This window comes from Corvus moneduloides, chromosome 16 (assembly GCF_009650955.1).
Source record: "Corvus moneduloides isolate bCorMon1 chromosome 16, bCorMon1.pri, whole genome shotgun sequence".
NCBI lineage: Eukaryota > Metazoa > Chordata > Aves > Passeriformes > Corvidae > Corvus > Corvus moneduloides.
The window spans coordinates 16,258,033-16,277,594 of record NC_045491.1 but is presented as its reverse complement, the minus strand read 5'-3'; the positions used below and the strand labels follow the sequence as shown (position 1 = coordinate 16,277,594).

Here is a 19,562-nt window from a genome sequence, read left to right as displayed (position 1 = left end):
CCCAAGTGCCACATCCACACAGCTTTTGAATCCCCCCAAGGGATGGTGACCCCAGCACTGCCCTGGGCAGCTGTGCCAGTGCCTGACCACCCTTCCCATGAAGGAATTTCCCCAATATCCAACCTAAACCTCCCCTGGCCCAGCCTGAGGCTGTTCCCTCTCCTCCTGTCCCTGTTCCCTGGCAGCAGAGGCCGACCCCCCCCGGCTGCCCCCTCCTGTCAGGGACTTGTGCAGAGCCACAAGGTCCCCCCTGAGCCTCCTTTGCTCCAGCCTGAGCCCCTTTTCCAGCTCCCTCAGCCGCTCCTGGGGCTCCAGCCCCTTCCCCAGCTCTGTTCCCTTCCCTGGACATGCTCCAGCCCCTCAGGGTCTGTCTTGTGAGGGGCCCAGAACTGTCCCAAGGACTGGAGGTGTCCCAGCAGTGCCGATGCACCTGGAAGGAGCAGCGATGCGCCGAGCACCGCTCACCCGAGACCACCCGGGAGGAGCCGCAGCCACCCCCGTGATTGCCCCTCTGTGCCCAGCGCAGCCCCGCTGAGCCCAGGGACCCCTCGAGCCGCTCCCCACCCGTGCCCTGACTCCTGGGGGGTGTCAGGTTGACCCTGCACATCTGGGAGGGGGGTCCAACCCTGCCGGGGGCCCCTTTCAGGCAGGGCTGGAGCCGGGAGCGCGGGGCTGCACCAAGGCCGGGGGAGGATGCTGCGGAGTGGGGAGGGGCGGGCGGGGCAGCAGCGGGCAGGAGGCAGGAGGAGGAGGCAGGAGGAGGCAGGAGGAGGCAGAGGCGGTGCAGCCCCGTCCCGCCTCCCGGCGGGGCCCGGCCCGGTGGCGGCGCAGAGGCTGCGGGCGGCGGCGGGGACGGGGACGGGCAGGAGGAGCGCGGCGGGCGCCGTGCGGGGACGCGATGCACTCACTCTTCAGGAAACGCAACAAAGGGAAATACAGCCCCTCCGTGCAGAAGAAGAGGTGAGTGACCCGGCCCCGGGCAGTCCCGATCCTCCCGGGACGAGCGGAGCCGCCATCCCGGGGATCCCGTCCCGCAGCATCCCCCTCACTCCTCGCCGGGCTTGGCGGAGCTGATCCCGCCCGAGGAGTGGGAATCTCCCGAGGTGTGGGAATCCTCGAAGTGTGAGAACCCCCCGAGGTGTGGAACCCCGAATTGTCGGCGCCTCCCAAGGAGTGGGTACCCCTGGAGGTGTGGGCATCAGCTGAGGCGTGGGCACCCCCCGAGGAGTGGGCACCCCCCCGAGGAGTGGGCATTCCCGAGATGAGGAGCCCTGACGTGTGACATCCTCGAGGTGTGGGCACCCTCTGAGTGGTGGTAAAGCCCCTGACATGTGGGAACTCGGATGTTTGCCCACCCGAAGTGTCAGCTCCTCCACGAGCTGGGTCCGCATCTCCTGCGCTGGGTGCGGGCACAGAGGTTGTTTCTCCCCGTTCCCCTCCCATCGCAGTAGCAGCAGCTCCAGCGAGCAGGTTCCTTCGCTTCCCAGGTGTGTGCTGGGTTAGATCTTAGGGAAAAATAGTCTGGTTGTTCTCCTCCTTCGCCCCTGTTCCCTCAGGACCAAGGATTTGGTCCATCGTCGTTTCCTCGGCTCTCTCTGATGGGGGGGGGGACGCGTTTCGGTTGTACTGGTTGTTGGGGAAAAAAAAAAAAAAGAAGCAGCGCGTTGAATGTGCCCCGTGAAAGGTCACTGATAAAAGGGAAACGAAGTAAAAATCCCTCCCCAGGAAGGCTCAGCCTCTCGGGGCTGGACGGTGGACAGTCCTCAGCCCCTGCCTGCACTGGGATGTTTTTCCAAAGAGGTGGTTGTTGGGATTCAGAAGCGTGTGCTGTGTTTCCCAGAGGAGCTGCAGGGGCTCTGGAGCATGTGGAGTGCTCCAGGATTCTGAGTAATTCAAGGATTCAAGATCCAAGCATGTGGCTTGTTCATCCCCTTCCATTCCTCCCCATCGCACCACTCCTGGCTGGTGCACTCTGAGCAGCCGCCCTACTCCCAAAAATGCTCCTTTGGGAAGGAAACTGGGGAGCTGGTGCGGGACTGAGGCGCCTCCGAGGACCCAGAAAGGGACCGGTCAGCCCAGAAGGCGCCGACATTTTCGAAGCAGGGAGCCCGGGGCTGCTCCCTGCCCACGGGAGCGGGGCTGTGGCGGTGGGAGGGTGCTCCCCGCCAGGGGAGGCTCTGCCCGCTGCTGCCCTGGCACAGGGGATTTGCTGAGCTCCCTCTGTTGGGGCTGAGGCTCCAGCTCCAGCCCTGGGCAAGGTTCCCCCGGCAGCCCGGCTGGCTCGGCAGGGCCGCCCAGGCTCCGGCTCCCAAAGCCCGGGGCACGCTCTGCTGCCAGATCCTGCCCCGGGCAGGGCAGGCAGGAGGAGACGGGGGTGGCACGGAGCCCTCTGAGGCTCCGCACCTCCCTGATGGCCCCGGCGTTCCCTTGGGTGAAGGATGGTGCCAATACTCAGGCGCATTTCTGAGCTTCAGGGGTGTTGGTGGGCGGCTCGAAGTGACAAACCCCGCACCTGGGCTGGCAGCGCAGGACTCCGAGAGCATCAGGATGCTGTGAAGCAGGAGGAGACAGACCTGCTGTGTGCGGGGTGCCCACCCTGGGGCTGTGGCCGGGGTCCCCACGCTGCGCTCCGAGCGCTGCCAGCCCTGCGTGCCCCGTGCTCTCGCCACCCGCCGGCGGACGGGCTCAGGAAGGAAGAAGCTTCCCTCCGCCGCCCTGCCTGGAGCCCAGCGGCCCTGGGCAGGTGCCAAAGCACCTCCGGAGGCTGCGGGCCAGGCTGAAACCTCTGTTTTTCTGGCTGGTGATGGCTGAGGAAGCCGCGCAGGGCTGTGCCCGGGGCCTCCCTCCCTCCCTCCCCGCGCCCCGGCTGTCCGTGCACACCTCGGGGAGAGCTGTGCTTATTAGCCCCAATTTGTTAATTCCTGCCTTGGAGTTTACAAACATCTGTGAATCCAGGGAACACTCCCCCACCGTGTGGAAACAGCCCCACCATCAAGATGGGGAAGCCGGTGCCCGACCGGTTGAGCAACTTGCCGGAGGAGGATTGCGAAGAAGCGAGGAGCTCCTGCCCCGTCCCCTGCTCCAGGCACTGCCAGGCTCCCAGGCGGCTCCCGCCCAGCTCTGCTACCAGGAAAACAGAGCAACACTCCTAAAATCAACCTCCCGCCCCCGCCGTCAGCAGGGACCGAGATTTCGACACCGCGTGAGCCCGGCCTCATCCTGCGCCCCGCGGGGCTGCAGGGGCTGCACCTTGGGCAGGGCTCGGTGCCAGGGCGCTGCCCGTGACGGAGCTTCCAGAGCACCGAGGGACAGGGCAAGAACCCAGCACTGGTTTGGCAAGAGCGAGGGGCACTGGAGCGTGTCCTGCCAGCCCCAGGAGCCAGGGCCACGAGCTCAGCTGAGTGAGGCAGGGGCTGCCCGGGGAACATCAGCCGGCAGCAGGACAGTGCCTGGAAAGGAGCCATGGGAGCCTTGGTGGCTTCCTCAGCCTCGGACAAAGCCTGCCCAGGATGGGAACAGCTCGATGAGCAGCACTGGCACCCAAGCCAGGTGCTGCAATCTCCCCATGAACAACTCTTTGTCCCCCTGGATGTGACAGCCACCCTGTCCCAACCCAAAGGGACCCTCAACCTCCCATCCAGCAGCACCAGGCTCCAAGTCTCTCCTTAGGAGTATCTGCTGCAGCTCTGTGGTCTGCCTGGGCTCGTGGGCTTCAGGCTCAGTAGCCATCCCCATCCAGCCCTGGGCACTCCCTGCCTTGGCTGGGGATCCTGGAGGATGATGGTGACATTTCTTCTGTCTCATGCACTTGGTTGCTTTATTCTGCTCTCACCCCAGTGCCATAAGGCCCTGGGAGTTCAGCCCTGCCCACGGAGCTGTTACATGGATGTGTGTCCCTGCAAGGGAAGGCACGAGCCTTGAACAGAGCCACAGTGTGGGGGAAAATCATCAGCCTCCTTCCACATCATCTTCCTCAAACACTTGCCATGCTTAGAAAACAGGAGGTGGGCTTCTTCTTTGGATAGTCCAGGTTTGGCAGGTAGAAAACAGTGAGGGTGGTAAGGCTCTGGCACAGGGTGCCCAGAGCAGCTGTGGCTGCCCCTGGATCCCTGGCAGTGTCCAAGGCCAGGCTGGACGGGGCTTGGAGCAGCCTGGGCCAGTGGAAGGTGTCCCTGCCTATCTAATTCAAACCATTTGATAATTTCATTATAAAAACCAGTCCAGCCTTCACAGCTGCTGCTGAAACTCTCCCTCCTGCCAGCAGGAAAGCTGTTCATCCTCAGGGTCCTCGGGGTGAGAGCACCCACCCAGGAGTGCTCCCAGCCCCAGAGACCCTTACCGGTGTCACTGCCCATGTAAGAGGGGTGCAGGCAGCTGGGCCAGCTCTGCCTGCAGGGCTGGCACCCATTTCCAGAGGCTGTTTGAGAGGGCTGGAGTCAGCAGGAGGCCCAGACAGCAGGTGAGTCAGGAGCTGCTCTGTGCTGAGGGCGGAGCGAGCCTCCCATCGCTCGCCCGACTTCTGCTCTCATTTCCATGCACATTACAATAAAATATCACCATCCCTCTGAGGGAAGATAAATGCAGCTGGAACAGGCTGGGCTCAGCACAGCAAGCCTGCTGTCCAGCTACACCCTGACGTGGGCAGCCTGACAGAACTCTGCCCTGAGTTTTCAGCCAGATCCTAATCTCTCCCACACCTGAATTACTGTAGCCAGAGCCCAGCCCTTGTGCCCTCTATCCTGCCACAGTTCCACTCCAGTGGAAAAGCAGCATGAGAGAATTTCATGCAGGGGGAGCTGTGGCTTGGGGAGCTTTAAGGATGTTTATAGCTCTCTTCTGGGGCCTTCTGGAGGATTAATCCCTCCTAAAGTCTGGCCTCCAGCAGCAGGGTTGACATGGGAGAGTTTTTTAATGCAATCTGTATAAATGGACATTGAATGGGGATGGAATTGAGAGCAGCAGTGGGTGGCCACTGCCTGGTGTGCTGATTGTCCATCCCAGTGGTGGCATGCAGTGAGCAGGACCAGGATCCGTGCTCAGATCCCATCCTCAACCAACTCCCCTGTCCCTGGCCAAGCCATCCCACCAGGAGAAGCCTCTGGGATGGGAAGGCTTCCTGACAGGAGAGGAGCATCCCTGAGCAGGACAGAGCCCTTGCCATTATCCTCCCAGCAAGGATTGGGTTCATGGCACAAGCTCCCAGCAGGAGCCTTCCCAGGGGCCTCGGTCAGCTGGAGCAGTCAAAACTTCAGGAGTGTCTGAACATCCTCCCTTGGAGGGATTAAGGAAACAGCCTCCTGGTCTGGAAAAAGGAAACTTGAGAAATCAAAGGCATTTTCTACCACTTGCCAGCAAGCACAAGACCTTTGGACATCCTGGAGATACTGATCTTGGGGAGGTTTGCTCCAAAAACTGCTCTTACCAGTGAGGGTGCAGCCTAATGGGAAAAGAGAAAGGAATAGAGGAAAAAAAATCTGGTTTTCAGCAGCAAAGTTTTCATGTCACAATAATTATCATCATATTTGCCTGTTGAGAACCTCTCTTAATAAAAAAACCCCAACAAATCACAACTAAAGTACTAAGAAAAATCACCAAAACCCTAAGAAAACAAAACCCTAAGAAAGAAAAACCTGAACCCTAAAAAACCCCCCTAAGCCTTAAGAAATACCCGAACCCCTCTGAAACAAAGGTCCTGAGGTCAGAATTGGGGTACATGGATGAAGTGCTGTCTGCCGCGGAGCAGCTGCTTCCTCCTGGCCCCCCAGCTGGGAGAAACCCCAAAAACCCCTCCCATTCCCCATGGGAATGACCTGGGGTCCTTCACCCCAGCCAGGCAATGGCATTGACAAAAAACAACTCATCTGCCGAGCACGGCTTTCCATGAGAGAGATCATTTTTTCCTTCCTGACCAGAGAATGTTAAACTTCTCCAGAAATGGCAAAGCCAGTTTTTCCAGGCTTTTATTAATTTTTTTTTTTTTTTTTCATCTCTCAAACAAAGCCTTATCTATTCCAGCAGAGCAGCTCTGCATTTCTCCCCTCTGCTGCAGCCTCGCAGGGGCCGTGCCCTGGGCACCTTCGCTCCTGGCTCTGCTCAGCCTCGTGTGTGCTGCCCATCCCAGCTGGGCTCTGGCCAAATCCTGCCCTTCTCCCTCCCCGGCTCTGCTCCATGCTCCAGCCATCCCCCCCAGCCTGTTTTTTGGCCCTGGTTTCCCTTTGTCTTACCCTGCCAGCAGCTCTGCTCCAAAGCCTGGATGCATCCATGGCTCTTCCCAGCAGCTTCCCAAAAGAGCCACGTCCCATCAATCCCATCCACACGCCTTTCCTGGGACAGCCAAGGCTTCCTGACTGCTCTGCCCATCCATTTGTGCTTCTCCTGCACAGAGTCATGGAATGGGTTGGGTTGGAAGGGAGCTTCAAGCTCATCTCATCCCACCCCCTGCCATGGCAGGGACACCTTCCACTGTCCCAGGCTGCTCCAAGCCCCAATGTCCAACCTGGCCTTGGGCACTGCCAGGGATCCAGGGGCAGCCACAGCTGCTCTGGGCACCCTGTGCCAGGGCCTGCCCACCCTCCCAGGGAACAATTCCTTCCCAATCTCCCATCTAACCCTGCCCTCTGGCAGTGGGAAGCCATTCCCCCTTGGCCTGGCACTCAGCATCTTCCCCCTCACAACAGATGAAGGGCACAGGGAAGCCAAACTCCTCCATCCCCTGGCATGGAGATTTCAGCCAGGTTTCAGCGTTCCCTGTGTGACATCCAGCTGGATGCAGGGACTGTGCTCCTCCTCCGGTTTATCCACACAGACCCAGCTGTGGAGGGGACAGGTGGGTGATTAACAGGGCTGACGTTCTCACGTCAGGGATGTCCAAGCTGGTTGATGAAGTGGCACCAAAGTGACGAGTGTGGAGAAATAGATACACAAATGAGAGAGAGCTCACACGAGAGGTTCCCATTCTCTCTGCTTTGTCTCTTTATTCCTGCACACCTGTTATCCCTGCATTCCCAGCAGCAGTGGGATGAGCAGAGCACACACCACGCTCCCTGCTCAGGGCAGGATGGGGTGCACGGGAGCAGCTCCCTGACACTGCAGGTTTGAGATGCAGCTCCCATGGGGAGTTTTTATGAGAGTTCCCTGTCCCAAAGCCTCGGCTGGTGACTCTCACATAAACCACAGAGGTGGAGAGAGCAAACAGCTTCTCTGGTGTGCGTCAGGAGGGCCGAGCCATGCCCAGATCACACCCCAGCATGTCCTTGCTTGCTCTGAGCGAGGCTGCGTTTCTTCTCCCTGGTCACCCAGATACCGCACACGGGAGCAGCAGTTTCTGGCTTACCGGGCAAACCAACACAGGGAACTGCCATTCTCTGCCCTCCCATCCCCCTCACCTGCTCCCAGCCCCTGCAGTGATGGAGAAGGGATGTCACTGTCTCTGGGTGCCACGGGGCTGGGGGGTGGCTCTGCCCTGGCCCTGGGTTCCCGGAGTCATTGAGGGCGGGAGGTGGGGAGGGGCGTCCAGGGGCAGCATCCTCGCCTTGGGAAGGGCACAGGTGATGACAGGGCTGAGGAGAGCTTGTGGCTCCAGCCTCAGAGAGGAGCAGGGAGAAGGGCATGAGGGGCTCCTCCTTGCCTGGACACAACATCCCCATCCCACAGCGGCCCGGCACAGCCGGTACCTGAGGGAGGGGTCAGGGCTGGGCTGTTGCACTCGCTGCTCCCAGCACCTGAGATCAGTGCTGCTGATGCAAAGTGAGCACAAAGGCTCGGCCGAAGCTCCAGGCTCCGCTCTGCCAGACCAGGTCACCAGTAACAGCTCAGGAAGCCATGGCTGAACCACAGCCACAGATTTAAAAAATTCCTGGCTTAGCTTCATTTCCTCCCTACAATTTAGAGGTTTCAGTCAAATCTAGAACTAGAAACACCCCAGACTTCTTCTGAGTTTTGGGATGGGTTTTCCATCCATGCTGTAGATCCACTGAAACCCTGAAGATCCATTCTTGGACTTGCTGGAGTCACTGAGACCAAGGTATGGCACAAGGAGAGAAGCCAGCTAGAGCTTCCAGCTCTTGCCCAGTTCGGTGCCAGTCCAGCTCCCACCTCTCACAGCGAAGCATCCCAAGCTCCCACCTGGATAATGAGCCTCTCCCACCCTCCTCCTGGAGCTCAGGTGGCCTCCAGTTCCCAGGTGGGAGGCGAGGAAGGCTCCTTGGTGGCTGCAAGCTCTGCCAGGATGCAGGAGATGCCAGCTCTGAGCAACCATCACCCGAAGCCACCCAAACACGCGCAGCACGTTTCAGTCACCCGCTCCAAACCACTGATTCCATCTGACATTTGCCCTGGTTTCTGTGGGATGATGAAGGTTGGAAGAAACCCCAAAGTGGATTTTGAGGAGCTGCTTCTACTGTTGGAGCAGGACCCAGCCACCCACATCCCATCTCCCGGTGCACCCTGCACCCTCCAGCCGTGATTACTGAACACAGAATGAGAATCATCCTTGGAATTCTTGCAACCACGACTCCCAACGACCCCTTCCTTGGCTCCTCTGCCCAGGAATGCCCACCGGGTTCATTGCTGCTGATGCAGGAGGTGCCAGGCAAGCAGCAGGCACAGTGACGGGCACAAACCTCCGAGTACCATCCTGATGATGCAGCTTCTATAAAAAGAAAAAAATCAGTGTAAACCATGCTCATACCAGAACTTCCCAGGGAAGTGTGAACTTTCCTGGAGCTGTTGGATGCCACAAGGCTCCTGTAGCCTGGGGCAGGTTTGAGGTAGGGAGGAACAAGCCCAGAGCTGGGGTTTGGTTTGTTCTGCTGCACTGAAGCGGCAGCACATGGGACAGGCAGGAACAGCTCCTGAAACTCAGCACCAGAGTCCTGGGGGAGCTGCAGCTCCAATCCTGGGGTCAGTTCTGGGCTACTCACAACACTGAGGGGCTGGAGCATGTCCAGAGAAGGGAACAGAGCTGGGGAAGGGGCTGGAGCCCCAGGAGCGGCTGAGGGAGCTGGGAAAGGGGCTCAGGCTGGAGCAAAGGAGGCTCAGGGGGGACCTTGTGGCTCTGCACAAGTCCCTGACAGGAGGGGGCAGCCGGGGGGGGTCGGGCTCTGCTGCCAGGGAACAGGGACAGGAGGAGAGGGAACGGCCTCAGGCTGGGCCAGGGGAGGTTTAGGTTGGATATTGGGGAAATTCCTTCATGGGAAGGGTGGTCAGGCACTGGCACAGCTGCCCAGGGCAGTGCTGGGGTCACCATCCCTGGGGGGATTTAAAAGCCGTGTGGATGTGGCACTTGGGGTCAGTGGTGGCCTTGGCAGTGCTGGGGAATGGTTGGATTCGATAAACTCAGAGGGCTTTTCCAACCCTTACAATTCCATGGTTCCACCTGTGGGTGCAGGAACTCTCTGTGCCACGAGCCAGCACTGCTGGGATGCTGGTGCTCCCCCAGGCAGCCCTGCTGTCCCCAGCCAGCCCCGCTCCTCCTCTCCAGCTGCTCCAGCAGCAGGTGACACTTCCAAGTGCTATATAAAGATTCATTCTGCCACCACATAACGAGGTCATTAAGGCTCATATTGAGGTGGTTGGGACTGGACTGAGCCAGCCCTTGGTTTAAGCCCAGATGGCAAAGCAGCACAGCTGGGACACCCCAGCCTCGCCAGCAGCCTCAGCTCCCTCCGGCTGCAGGGATTTGGGGAGCACACCCTGCTCCTGCCTCTGGTCAGAGGTGGGAGAGCTGTGGGCACTGCCTGGCACACGGCCCCTGGAGCTGGCCCTGGCATGCTGCAGCCTCTCCTTGCAGCCAAAGGGACAGCAAGGAGATGAAATGTTTAAAATAAGCCCAGCAATGCAGAAGCCGTGTCACGGGTTGTTCTGCCTCTGCTCCAGCTCCGTCGTCCCTGCACTTGGATGGGAATATTTGGGTTGGCCCTGCACCCTGCCAGCCTGGCCAGTGTCAGCCTGGGAGCAAAACCAGTGCCCAGCATGGGAGAAAGCACTGAAAGAGATGCAACGTGTGTGATCCCAGCCCTGTCCTGGGTTTAAAGCGTGAATAAGTCCTTGCAGAGGAGGAAGCCCCGAGCACGGCACGGAGGGGCACAGCAGGGCTGCAGGCAGGGGCTGCCCGCGGGCAACAGCCTCAAAGGGGCCACCTGCCCTGTGGGCATGGGGGGCCAGGGCCTCTCTGCTGCTCCAGCTCCTCTCTTTCCACACTGGACCCCCCTTCTCAGGCCCAGGGTGGGGTTGTTGGGGTGTCTGTGCAGGGCCAGGAGTTGCTGATCCTTGTGAGTCCCTTCCAGCTGAGCACATTCTGCGATTCTCTCCCTGTCCCTGCAAACAGCTCTTCTCTTCCTTGCTCCGAAGCCGAGGGAGGCTCGGGCATCACTCCCATTTCCACCCGTGGGAGATACCACGTCCCTCACCCCCCACCCCGTCCTGGGCCAGCGGCCGAGTATTTTGGAAAGTGTTGGGAAGGCAGCAGTGAGTCACCCGCAGCTGCAGTGCCTGGCAGGCTCGGCTGGCCCCCGGCCGCCCCCGGGGTCACGGCACCCCGCGGGCACCCCGGGAGCTGTGGCCGGCTTTGGGGGGTGACGAGCCCCCCTTTCTCTCCCCAGCATCTCCAGCAAAGAGCTGACCGAGCTCATCGAGCGCCTGCAGAAAAATGCTGACCAGGTGGAGAAAAACATCGTGGAGACCGACTCCCGAATGCAAAATGTAAGCGAGGCACGGTCCTGCATTCGCAGGCTCCTCCCAGCAGCCCTGTCTCCCCTCTGCCTCCTGCCGCAGCCCTTGGCACTTCTCGGGCCTCCCCTCCTCTCCTATGCCCGTGTGGGTGGCTGCCCAGCCCTGTGATGGGTGCAAGGTGGGATGGTGGGGTCCCCCCGCTCGTGGGAAGAGGGTGGGAGGGTGTAACAGGGCCGCAAAACTCGCCCCTACGCAGGGGGGTAGTACTGTGCAGAGTGGGGATGTGCATCCCAGAAGGGAGCTGGGATGGAGGAGGAGAGGCCTGAACCATCTCCCCTTCCCAAAGGATGCATGCCAGGGTGATGCAGCTCCCCAGCCCTTCCTCAGCAGGCCAGCTCGGATGGGACTGGGAGCAACCTCATCGAGTGGAAGGTGTCCCTGCCTGTGGCGAGGGAGTTGGAGCTGGATGGTCTTTAAGGTCCCTTCCAACCCAAGCCATTCCAGGATCCTGAGATAGGAGAGGGGAAAGCCAAATACATCCCAGGGGGATGGGAGACAGCAGAGCTCCTGCCCATCTGCAGTGCCAAGGGAGAGCGGGGTGGGATGACCTCTTGGACACCACTTGTGTGACCCTTCCTCGTGTCCCCGTGGCGCAGGACCTGCACAAGATCAAGGCGTGCCAGCTGGCGCAGTACAAGGAGCTGACGGCACAGAAACTCTCCGAGTCCGACAAGCTGCTCTACGTGCTGGATGGGGACGCGGCCGTGGCCCGGCACATGAAGCACCCCCAGGGGGACATGATCACAGAAGAGTGAGTGCCACCCACCTGTCCCCAGAGCCCTTGGACGAGGGGGAGGCCCCTCCAGGGGCCTTGCTCAGCTGCTGCCTGCAGTGGGGGGGTCACCACGGGCTCCTCTGCATCCCAACTCCCATTAGGGTGTGTGACCCCCACCGTCCTGGGCACACAGAGTGCGAGATGATGGCAGCGTGGCAGGGTGGCACCTGCCCGCTGAGCCCCACGCTCTGCCCCAGGTCCTGCCCTGGGCTCACAGCCATGGAACAGCCCCTGGCAGAGGACAGAGCACAGGATCCTCTGCCCTCTCCCTGCCCAGCCACTGCACAGCCCAGCTGCTGCCAGCCTAAGGACAGCCCACCATCCATGGGGGCCTGGCAGAGGATCACCTACACCCACCAACGCTAATGCCAGCCCATGCCCACATCCTGCATCCCACCCTCACCTTTCCCTTCCTGCAGCATCCGGCAGCTGAAGGAGCGAGTGGCAAACCTGCGTGTGAAACACGACCAGATCTACAACTTCCCCCTGCAGCACATCGAGCCCCAGGTCAACTGGTCAACAGTGATCGAGGAGAAACAGGTACCAAGGGGGCCACCAGTGTCACTGCCTGGCCAGTAGCACCAGCTGGGTGGGAACTCCTGCAGCTCCTGTGGAGAAACTGGCTCTTGGGAAACTTCTGGGCAGCTCCGTACTGGGTGGGAGCAGCAAACAGCGGCGTGGCAGGGGAGGGGCAGAGGTGACGGGACAAGGCCAGGGGCTGTGGCACCAGGAGTCAGTGCTCAAGGTGGCACCGGTCCTGGCCTCAGCATCCCCAGTCACCACCTGCTTTAGGCTCTACTCCACAGCCCTTATTTTTTATTTTATCCCACTCCCACTTCCAGCCAGAGAAGGGTTAAACCCCCCAAACTGTTTTTCCCATGGCTGCCCTCCAGCACAGCCGATTTCACCTACGTGCTCCTGGGGCATCCGTACACCGCAGATCCCAGAGCCCATCCCAGCCCAGCTCCACAGCCGCCTCCAAGAGGAGTTTCCTAGGGGTCAGCAGCCTCCCCCCCATTCCCCCAGTGCTAACCCCAACTCCTGTGTGCCCCAGGACGCGTTGAGCAGCAAAGGCTTTGGGACTGACCTGCCGCTGGTCAACAGCCAAGTAGAAGAGCACAACATCTTCCACAACGAGGTCATGGCCATCGGGCCACACATCGTCAAGGAAGGCAGCAAGGTCAGCTCTCCTGCCCCGCTCCTGCTGCCCTGCAGGGTCAGCCCTGCCCCGAGCTGTGGATGAAGGGGAGGGTGTCACACCATCCAGGCTGCTGCAGCCCGGAGCAGGTTTGGGTGGGTGCCCAGATCCAGCCTCAGAGCTCACCATCGCACACCGGCTCTGGCTTTACAATGAGGCAAATCCCATAAACCCACATCCCCTTCCAGCCTAAACCCACATCCCTCTGCACCCTCAAGCCCCTGTCAGACCACTGCTCTCCAGACACCGCTCCTAATCCTTGCCTTGCTTCTCCTCCAGGAAACCATGAGCGACTTCCAAGCCAGATACCAGAAGCTGCTGGTAAGAGCCTCTGGGGTCCTGGGGGAAGAACCTCCCTGGAGGGGTCCTGGGTGGCTGGGCACCCCTGGGGGACCCACAGAGAGGAGCTTTGGGCTGAGCTCTCCCTGTGCCCCTGTGCAGGCCGGCTCCCAGCAGCGGCAGCAGGACCTGAACTCGCTGCAGGACTACATGCAGCGCTGCACCAACAAGCTCTACTGGCTGGATCAGCAGGCCAAGGACAGGACCCATTATGACTGGAGCGACCACAACCTGGACTACCCCAGCCGGCGCCGCCAGTACGAGGTCCGTGCGCTCCTGGCAGCCTGGCCCCGCTCCGGCTGGTGCCAGGCAAAAGGGAGCTGGGCACGGGGCCAGGGGAGCTGGATGAGGGCAGGAAATGTTCCTTCCCCCATGCCTCAGTCTCTCCCAGCCCATCATGAAGGGCTTTGAGATGTCCAGCTGATAGCACAGGGATAGTGAGGTTAATTCTTACTTCTGCCAAAGATAACGAGGCGTGACGGCGCCCTCAGCCTCCTGTCCCTTATCTCAGCGCTGGCTCAGCAGGAGTCACATCTTTAGCAACATCTGCAAGGGAAGGAAAAGTGAAAGCTGCAGTGGGGGAGCACCACACTTTGTCTTGTAGAGCTGCTCAGCCTCAGACTGCAGCCAGGGTCTCCTCCCTTTGCGTGGGGATCAATATCTCACCTCTCCCCATCCAGAACTTCATCCACCGGAAGCTGGAGGAGAAGGAGGAGGCGATCAACAAGCTGCATGCCGATGGGGATCAGCTGCTGGCCCAGAACCACCCCGGGAAGAACGCCATCGAGGTGAGCACCAGGGATGGGTCCCAGCTCCCCACCCATCCTGGAGCTTGGGGGACTCACCCAGCCATTCTCCAGAGTGGGACCCGCTGCCAACACCACTCGTGACTTTAGTTCCTGAGATGCCAAGGGGGAAAAAGCCTCCTTCACCTGCAGATGTGTAAACACCACTGGAGGAGCGAAGATAAACCTAAGGAGCTCTTCCCATCTTCCTCATTCCTGTGGCAATTACCCTGTGCCCACCTAGAGAGGATGAATTATGGTGGAACCCTTCCCTGTTTGGTTGGGAGGATGGCCACAAGGATTTGCCACCTCCACACAGCCTATGTTCCCATGGGATCATCCCAGCCTTGGGTATTCCCATCCTAGATTCCCCTTGAGAGCATCTGGGTGGCTCCAGAGGCAGCCAAAGAGCTGCTCACTCAGGATGGCAACTGGGACTTCCTGGTGACCAGTTCAGGACTGCCCCTGCCACGGGGGTCCTGCTGATGTCCCCCTCCCACCCCTGCGTTGCAGGCTCACATCGAGGCCGTGCACGCCGACTGGAAGGAGTATCTGAACCTGCTGATCTGCGAGGAGAGCCACCTGAAGTTCATGGAGGACTTCCACAAGGTACCACATCCCCGGGGGCAGCGAGTTGTTGGAGCCTAGAGAGCAGGTGCTGGGTTGCAGGAGATCCTAGAATACAAAAATTCCTGCTGTTCTGGAAATTGGGTAGAAGAGGTCCTAAAACCAGGACTGGAGTGCTCTAAACCCAGGATTTTTATGGCTAGGAGAACACCTTGAGCTGATAGAACACGAGTCACAATTGCTCAGGCACCAAAGGTCAGTGAGTGCTTGGCCAAAGCGTGACTTGCAGAAAGCTTCTGCTCCCACACTGACTTTCGTGAGCCACAGTTGGTGTCAGCATCCTTGCCCCCAGGACGGCAGAGATCCCTCAGCCCCAAACACGGCATGGGGAGACCTTGAGTGCTCCACTGGGAAGCAGAACAGGACCACGTAGGAAATCCCAGCTGCCACCAGCAGAGCTGCCCCCGGGGGAGCCCGGCACAAGGGCTGAGTGTCCCAGCGGAGCGGAGCGGGGCAGACAGATGTCTGCTGGATAAATGGCATCCGACAGCCAGGGAGGCTCTGCAGGGGAGCAGGTCGGGCTGGATTCCTCTCCCACAGCCTGGGCGTGTTCGCCACCCGATGAGTCTCTTGCCAAAGCTGAGCCGTGGTGCCCAGCCCAGGCGGTGCCTGTCGTGGGGATCTGCCAGAACAGCTGCCCCAGGGGATGGTTTGTGCGTGGAAGGGCTTGGCTCTGCCTTCTCCTGGCGCTGGCAGTGGAGGCACCACACACCGTGGTGATGCTGTCCCAGTGAAACAGAACTGAGGGCAGGGAAAGGTGAGACTTAACAGCTCTGCACGGAATAAGTGGCTCCTGGTTGTTGTTTCCTTCGATCTGATGTCCTGAGCAAGGGAAATAGTGATCCCTTGCCTTTCTCCACATATTCTGCATGTCCAGAGCAGGTCCTGGTGGCTGTGTGAAGACCATGGAGGGTCTGCTCCATGTTTCAGCAGGACCCTCTCTCACAAGAGACTTTCCCTTTCTGCAGTTTCAGAAGGACACTAAGGATGCTCAGGAGCTTTTGAAGAAGGTGGATACAGACCTGGACCAAAAATTCAGCCCGGAGTTCAAGGACAGATACCAGCTGGAGTCTCTCCTCCGGGAGCTGGATGTGAGTGTCTGCAGGCAGGACTGCAGGGGAGGCAGCAGCAGGAACCACTGTCCCCATGGCACTGGCAGAGGGACGTCCCCACCCATGTGGGCACCTGGCCCAGCTTTCTCCTGCTGCTGCCTCCCTGTGCCCGGCCTTCTCCCCGCTCTTCCTTCCCCCCTGGCTAGAGATTGCCTCTCCCCTAGCAACGTAATTGCTCACTGGGCTGGTTTTTATTTGTTCTCTCATTGAGTTAGCGCTCGTTAAGGGTGGGAGCATAATTAGACCTGCTGCCAGAGGAGGTTGTGGAACTCGCTGAGCTGCAGTGAGCTGGGCTGGAGATCGCCCACTTGGAATGGGCCGTGCTGAGCCGGAGCTCGAGCCTAAGCCTAAACCTAAATCCAAGCTCAAGCCCAAGCATGCTGCAGCAGGCCCAGCTGATGCAGGTGGCCCGGGACAGCTGATAGCTCTTCCCAGGAGCTGTCCCCTCTCCTCCTGCGTGCTCCATCCCACTCAACATCTCGGGATCTCCACCTTCAGGGCTAGAAATAGAGCAGCTGCTGGAGAGCCTTGTGGCAGGGCTGGACTCAGGGCTGGACTCAGAGCTGGGAGTGGGGCTGTGCAGTGACACACAGCCACGCAGGTATAGGCCATGCACCAGGGAACCCTGGCACTGCCCGCTGGCACGGCAACCCCTGGGCACAGTCCCGGTCCTCAGCCTGGCTGCAGAAAGAGGGAGGAGAGTGCAGAAGCACCAGGAGCAGGGACACGGGGCTGCAGGAGGTGCCTTCAGTAGCACAAACACAGGAGAAGCCGCAGTCTCTGTCCCGGCTGCGTGTCCCAGCTCCTCCCTGGCTGCGAGATCCCAGGAGTTCGTTCTTCCCCTGTTTCTTGTTGTTGCCCCGTGCCAGGACCAGGAGAAGGCCTTGGACAAGTACGAGGCCGTGGTGAAGTCGCTGCAGGAGCGCAGCCAGCAGGTCCTGCCCCTGCGCTACCGCCGGGAGCCGCCGCCGCAGCCCATCCCCGTGGAGGCTCTCTGCGAGTACGAGGGCGAGCAGGTACCACCATCCCTGGCCCAGGGGCGAGCAGCGCTGCTGCCGGCACCGCCTCCTCAGGGGGTGGAAGTGGCTCTGGGGGAAGGAGCAGGTTTTTTCCAAGCCGTGGTGGTTCCTGCAGTGGGAGCGAGGCAAAGGTCGCCCTCGCCCCAGTGGGAAGAGCAGGTTTTGCAGCGGAGGAGCAGGAGGGGTCTGGGGGAAACGCGGCCTCCCTGCCTCGGACACACCCTCGGGACGTTGCGACAGCACAGCTCTGTCACATTCCCACGCTCCCTGTGCTGATGTCCCGGCGTGTTCCTGACCAAAGGAACACCGCCCCACCACCGGCCATTCCCAGGCCACATCCCCTCATCCCCGCCAGCACCGTGCCAGTCTTTGCAGGGCTGAGTAGCTGGCCAAAGGGATGGGACAGCCAGCCACCGGTGGCAGGGGTGGGACAGGAGTCAGCAGCTCCAGCTGACTCAGCTGCCGGCTTCTCCGAAAAGGAAAGCCGGAGCACAGCCCTGGAAACGCCTCCTCCTCTCTGCCCGAGTGGGAATGCGCTCGCCGCGGCTGTCGCAAGAGGCAGGGCTCGGTGCCTGGAGGCTGCGGGCAGGGAGGAGCGGGCACATGAGTTTCTGGCAAGGGGCAGACTCTCGGAGAAGCCGGCAGAAGGGATCGGGGTGTGCCGGTGCTGCCTCCCCGCCGTTCCTGCCGTGCTGCTGTGACCGGTTCGTGTCCCCAGGGCCAGATCAGCCGCGGAGCCCACTACACCCTGCAGAGGAACAGCGGAGACGTTTGGGAAGTGGCCGACAGCGCAGGAGACACGATCAGCGCCCCCGGGGTCTGCTTCATGATCCCCCCGCCCGACCCCGAAGCAATAGCCCTGGCAGAGCAGTACGTGCCCCCAGCCTCGGGCAGGACCATCCCACTGCCCCTCCGGCCTTTGCCTTCCCCAGCCCCAGGCCCTGCCTCCAGCGCTGCAGCCCCGCCTGGCACCCCAGGGCTCCTGCCCCGCTTCCCACAGCGAAGCTCTGCTTTCTGGAAGCCTCAGGCTTCCTCCAGAAGGAATTCCTGCCCCTTCCTGCTTGCCCACAAGCAAAGGGGGGCCAGCTCAGAGCCATCCAGGTCCCCCCTGCTCTGGAGGGCCATTATGGCAGGGGAGCTGCCCACCCCTCCCTCAGCAGGCAGGTCCCTGCCTGGCTGCGTCTCCCCTGTTCTAATGAAGACACTGCTCTACCCCAGCGTGGGGTGAAGGTGCTTTTTCCCCCACCTGCTTCATGGCTGCCTCGAGGGAGCAGCCCCCACAACCCCTCCCGAGCTGGAGCTGCTTCCTGGAGCAGTGCAGGGATGGTGACGGGGTGATGGAGAGGCTGAGGGTCTGACTGACCTCCTGCTGTCCCGTTTTGCAGAATTGCCAAGCACTATGTGACTGTGAAGGAGAAGACCAACAACTGCAAGAACGTCCTCCAGCAGCGCTATGAGGGGCTGAAGGCAGACAGCATCGGAGGTGTGGGACAGCGGGAGGGCAGCCTGGGGCACAGAAAGGCTTGAACTGAGGTGGTGGAGCACCTTATGGAGATGTTCCCATCTCCTGAGGGTCCTGGGGACAACACTGCTGGACGGGTGCAGGGGCAGAGCAGCCAGGCTGTGGTCACAGCAGGCTGGTCTCGGGATGAGGGTTTGGCATTCACTGGTGGGACTGAGCCCACACCCAGTTCCATCCAGCTTTAATCTGGTCTCCTCTTGTTTTCCAGATGCTGCATCAGTTCGGGGACGCCAGCTCCTGGCAGGGCTGGAGAAAGTCAACAGTGACCTGGACAAGCAGGAGAAAGCCATCACAGCAAACCTCCGGCCGCCGCTGGAGCAGAGCCGGGCAGTGCAGGACAGCACCGAGCGCTCCAAGGACCTCAAGGCAGGGGCTGTGGAGCTGGGGGATGGTGCCTTACAGGGACTGTGCTCCCAAAGGGTCTCCAGTGTGGTTCTCAATAACCAGGGGTGCTTAAAGTGCTCCCTGAGCCCGGGAGATGGGGGATGGAGTGATGCTCACAGCTTCCTCCAGTAGAGATGGGGAGCAGCCCTATGAGCAGCCTCAGAAGCCCAAAACCTTTGCCCTGCTTCTGGCCCCGCTCAGTTGAATGGGAAAAAGGTGCTGGCTGCAGGTGGTGGCTGTGAGGATGAGAGGGGAGCCCTCAGCTTTTGATCCTGCCTGTAATCTGAGCACAGCAGGGACGTTAACTTTGCCACCACTCTCACCAGCTCAGAGAGGAACAGGAAAACCTTTGTGGTCCGAGGCAGTTTCTCCTTGTGGACCTGCTCCTCCAGGCTCCAGTGCCAGTAGCATCCAGCTCCTTTCCTCTCCTTCAGACCCCTAATTAAGCCAGGCTCCGTGCCACAAACCTCCCTTGGTTTAGGAGGAAGTTGAGGTCCTGGTTACAGCACTTGCCCAGGGCTGTGTCAAAATCCAGGTGCCACCACAAGTGAAAGCAAATTGCCCCAACTGCCTGCAGCGCTTTGATGTCCAGGCAAGGACTCATCCGTCAGAGCCCAACGGCCCAGATGAATCCAGCATGTCCCTGACAGAGCTAGAGCTGCTGGGAACCACTCCCCAGCTGGAGTTTCCTTGCTAAGGAGGGACAGGTCAAAAGAAAATCAGCCAAAAATATCCCTCTGTGCCCTGCAGGGCTGAAAGGCACCTTCCACCCAACACAAATCCTCAGACCTGACCCCCTTCCTCACCCTGGACAGCCAAGGGTGCCTCCTTTGTAGCCACCAGGTCGTGGCTCAGCTGCTCTAAAGGCTTTGTTCCTCCTGCAGAACATCACCAATGAGGTCCGTCGGATTGAGCCTGAGAAAATGAGGAAGATCCAGGAGTGCGAGGCCTTCATCGAATCCGTGCCCAACACGGGCAGCGCGACCCTGGTGAGGAACAAGGTGGAGAACACCAACAAGAAGTACGAGCGTGTGGTGCAGCTGCTCAGCGCTGCCCAGGAGAAGTAAGTC

At 60.4% G+C, this 19,562-nt stretch overlaps 1 protein-coding gene across 1 annotated transcript in view; it reads left to right on the top strand.

The window, feature by feature from the left end:
* The first annotated feature begins 836 nt into the window (after positions 1-836).
* Positions 837-19,562, top strand: part of PPL (periplakin) — a 27,707-nt gene continuing 8,981 nt past the window's right edge. The window contains exons 1-15 of the mRNA XM_032126414.1: positions 837-960; positions 10,602-10,701; positions 11,328-11,482; positions 11,926-12,046; positions 12,561-12,686; positions 12,984-13,025; positions 13,146-13,307; positions 13,724-13,831; positions 14,342-14,437; positions 15,424-15,546; positions 16,437-16,583; positions 17,305-17,456; positions 17,972-18,069; positions 18,317-18,474; positions 19,377-19,555. Of these exons, the coding sequence (XP_031982305.1) occupies positions 899-960; positions 10,602-10,701; positions 11,328-11,482; positions 11,926-12,046; positions 12,561-12,686; positions 12,984-13,025; positions 13,146-13,307; positions 13,724-13,831; positions 14,342-14,437; positions 15,424-15,546; positions 16,437-16,583; positions 17,305-17,456; positions 17,972-18,069; positions 18,317-18,474; positions 19,377-19,555 (1,829 nt within the window). The 5' untranslated portion in view covers positions 837-898. The remainder of the gene's footprint in view (positions 961-10,601; positions 10,702-11,327; positions 11,483-11,925; positions 12,047-12,560; positions 12,687-12,983; positions 13,026-13,145; positions 13,308-13,723; positions 13,832-14,341; positions 14,438-15,423; positions 15,547-16,436; positions 16,584-17,304; positions 17,457-17,971; positions 18,070-18,316; positions 18,475-19,376; positions 19,556-19,562) is intronic.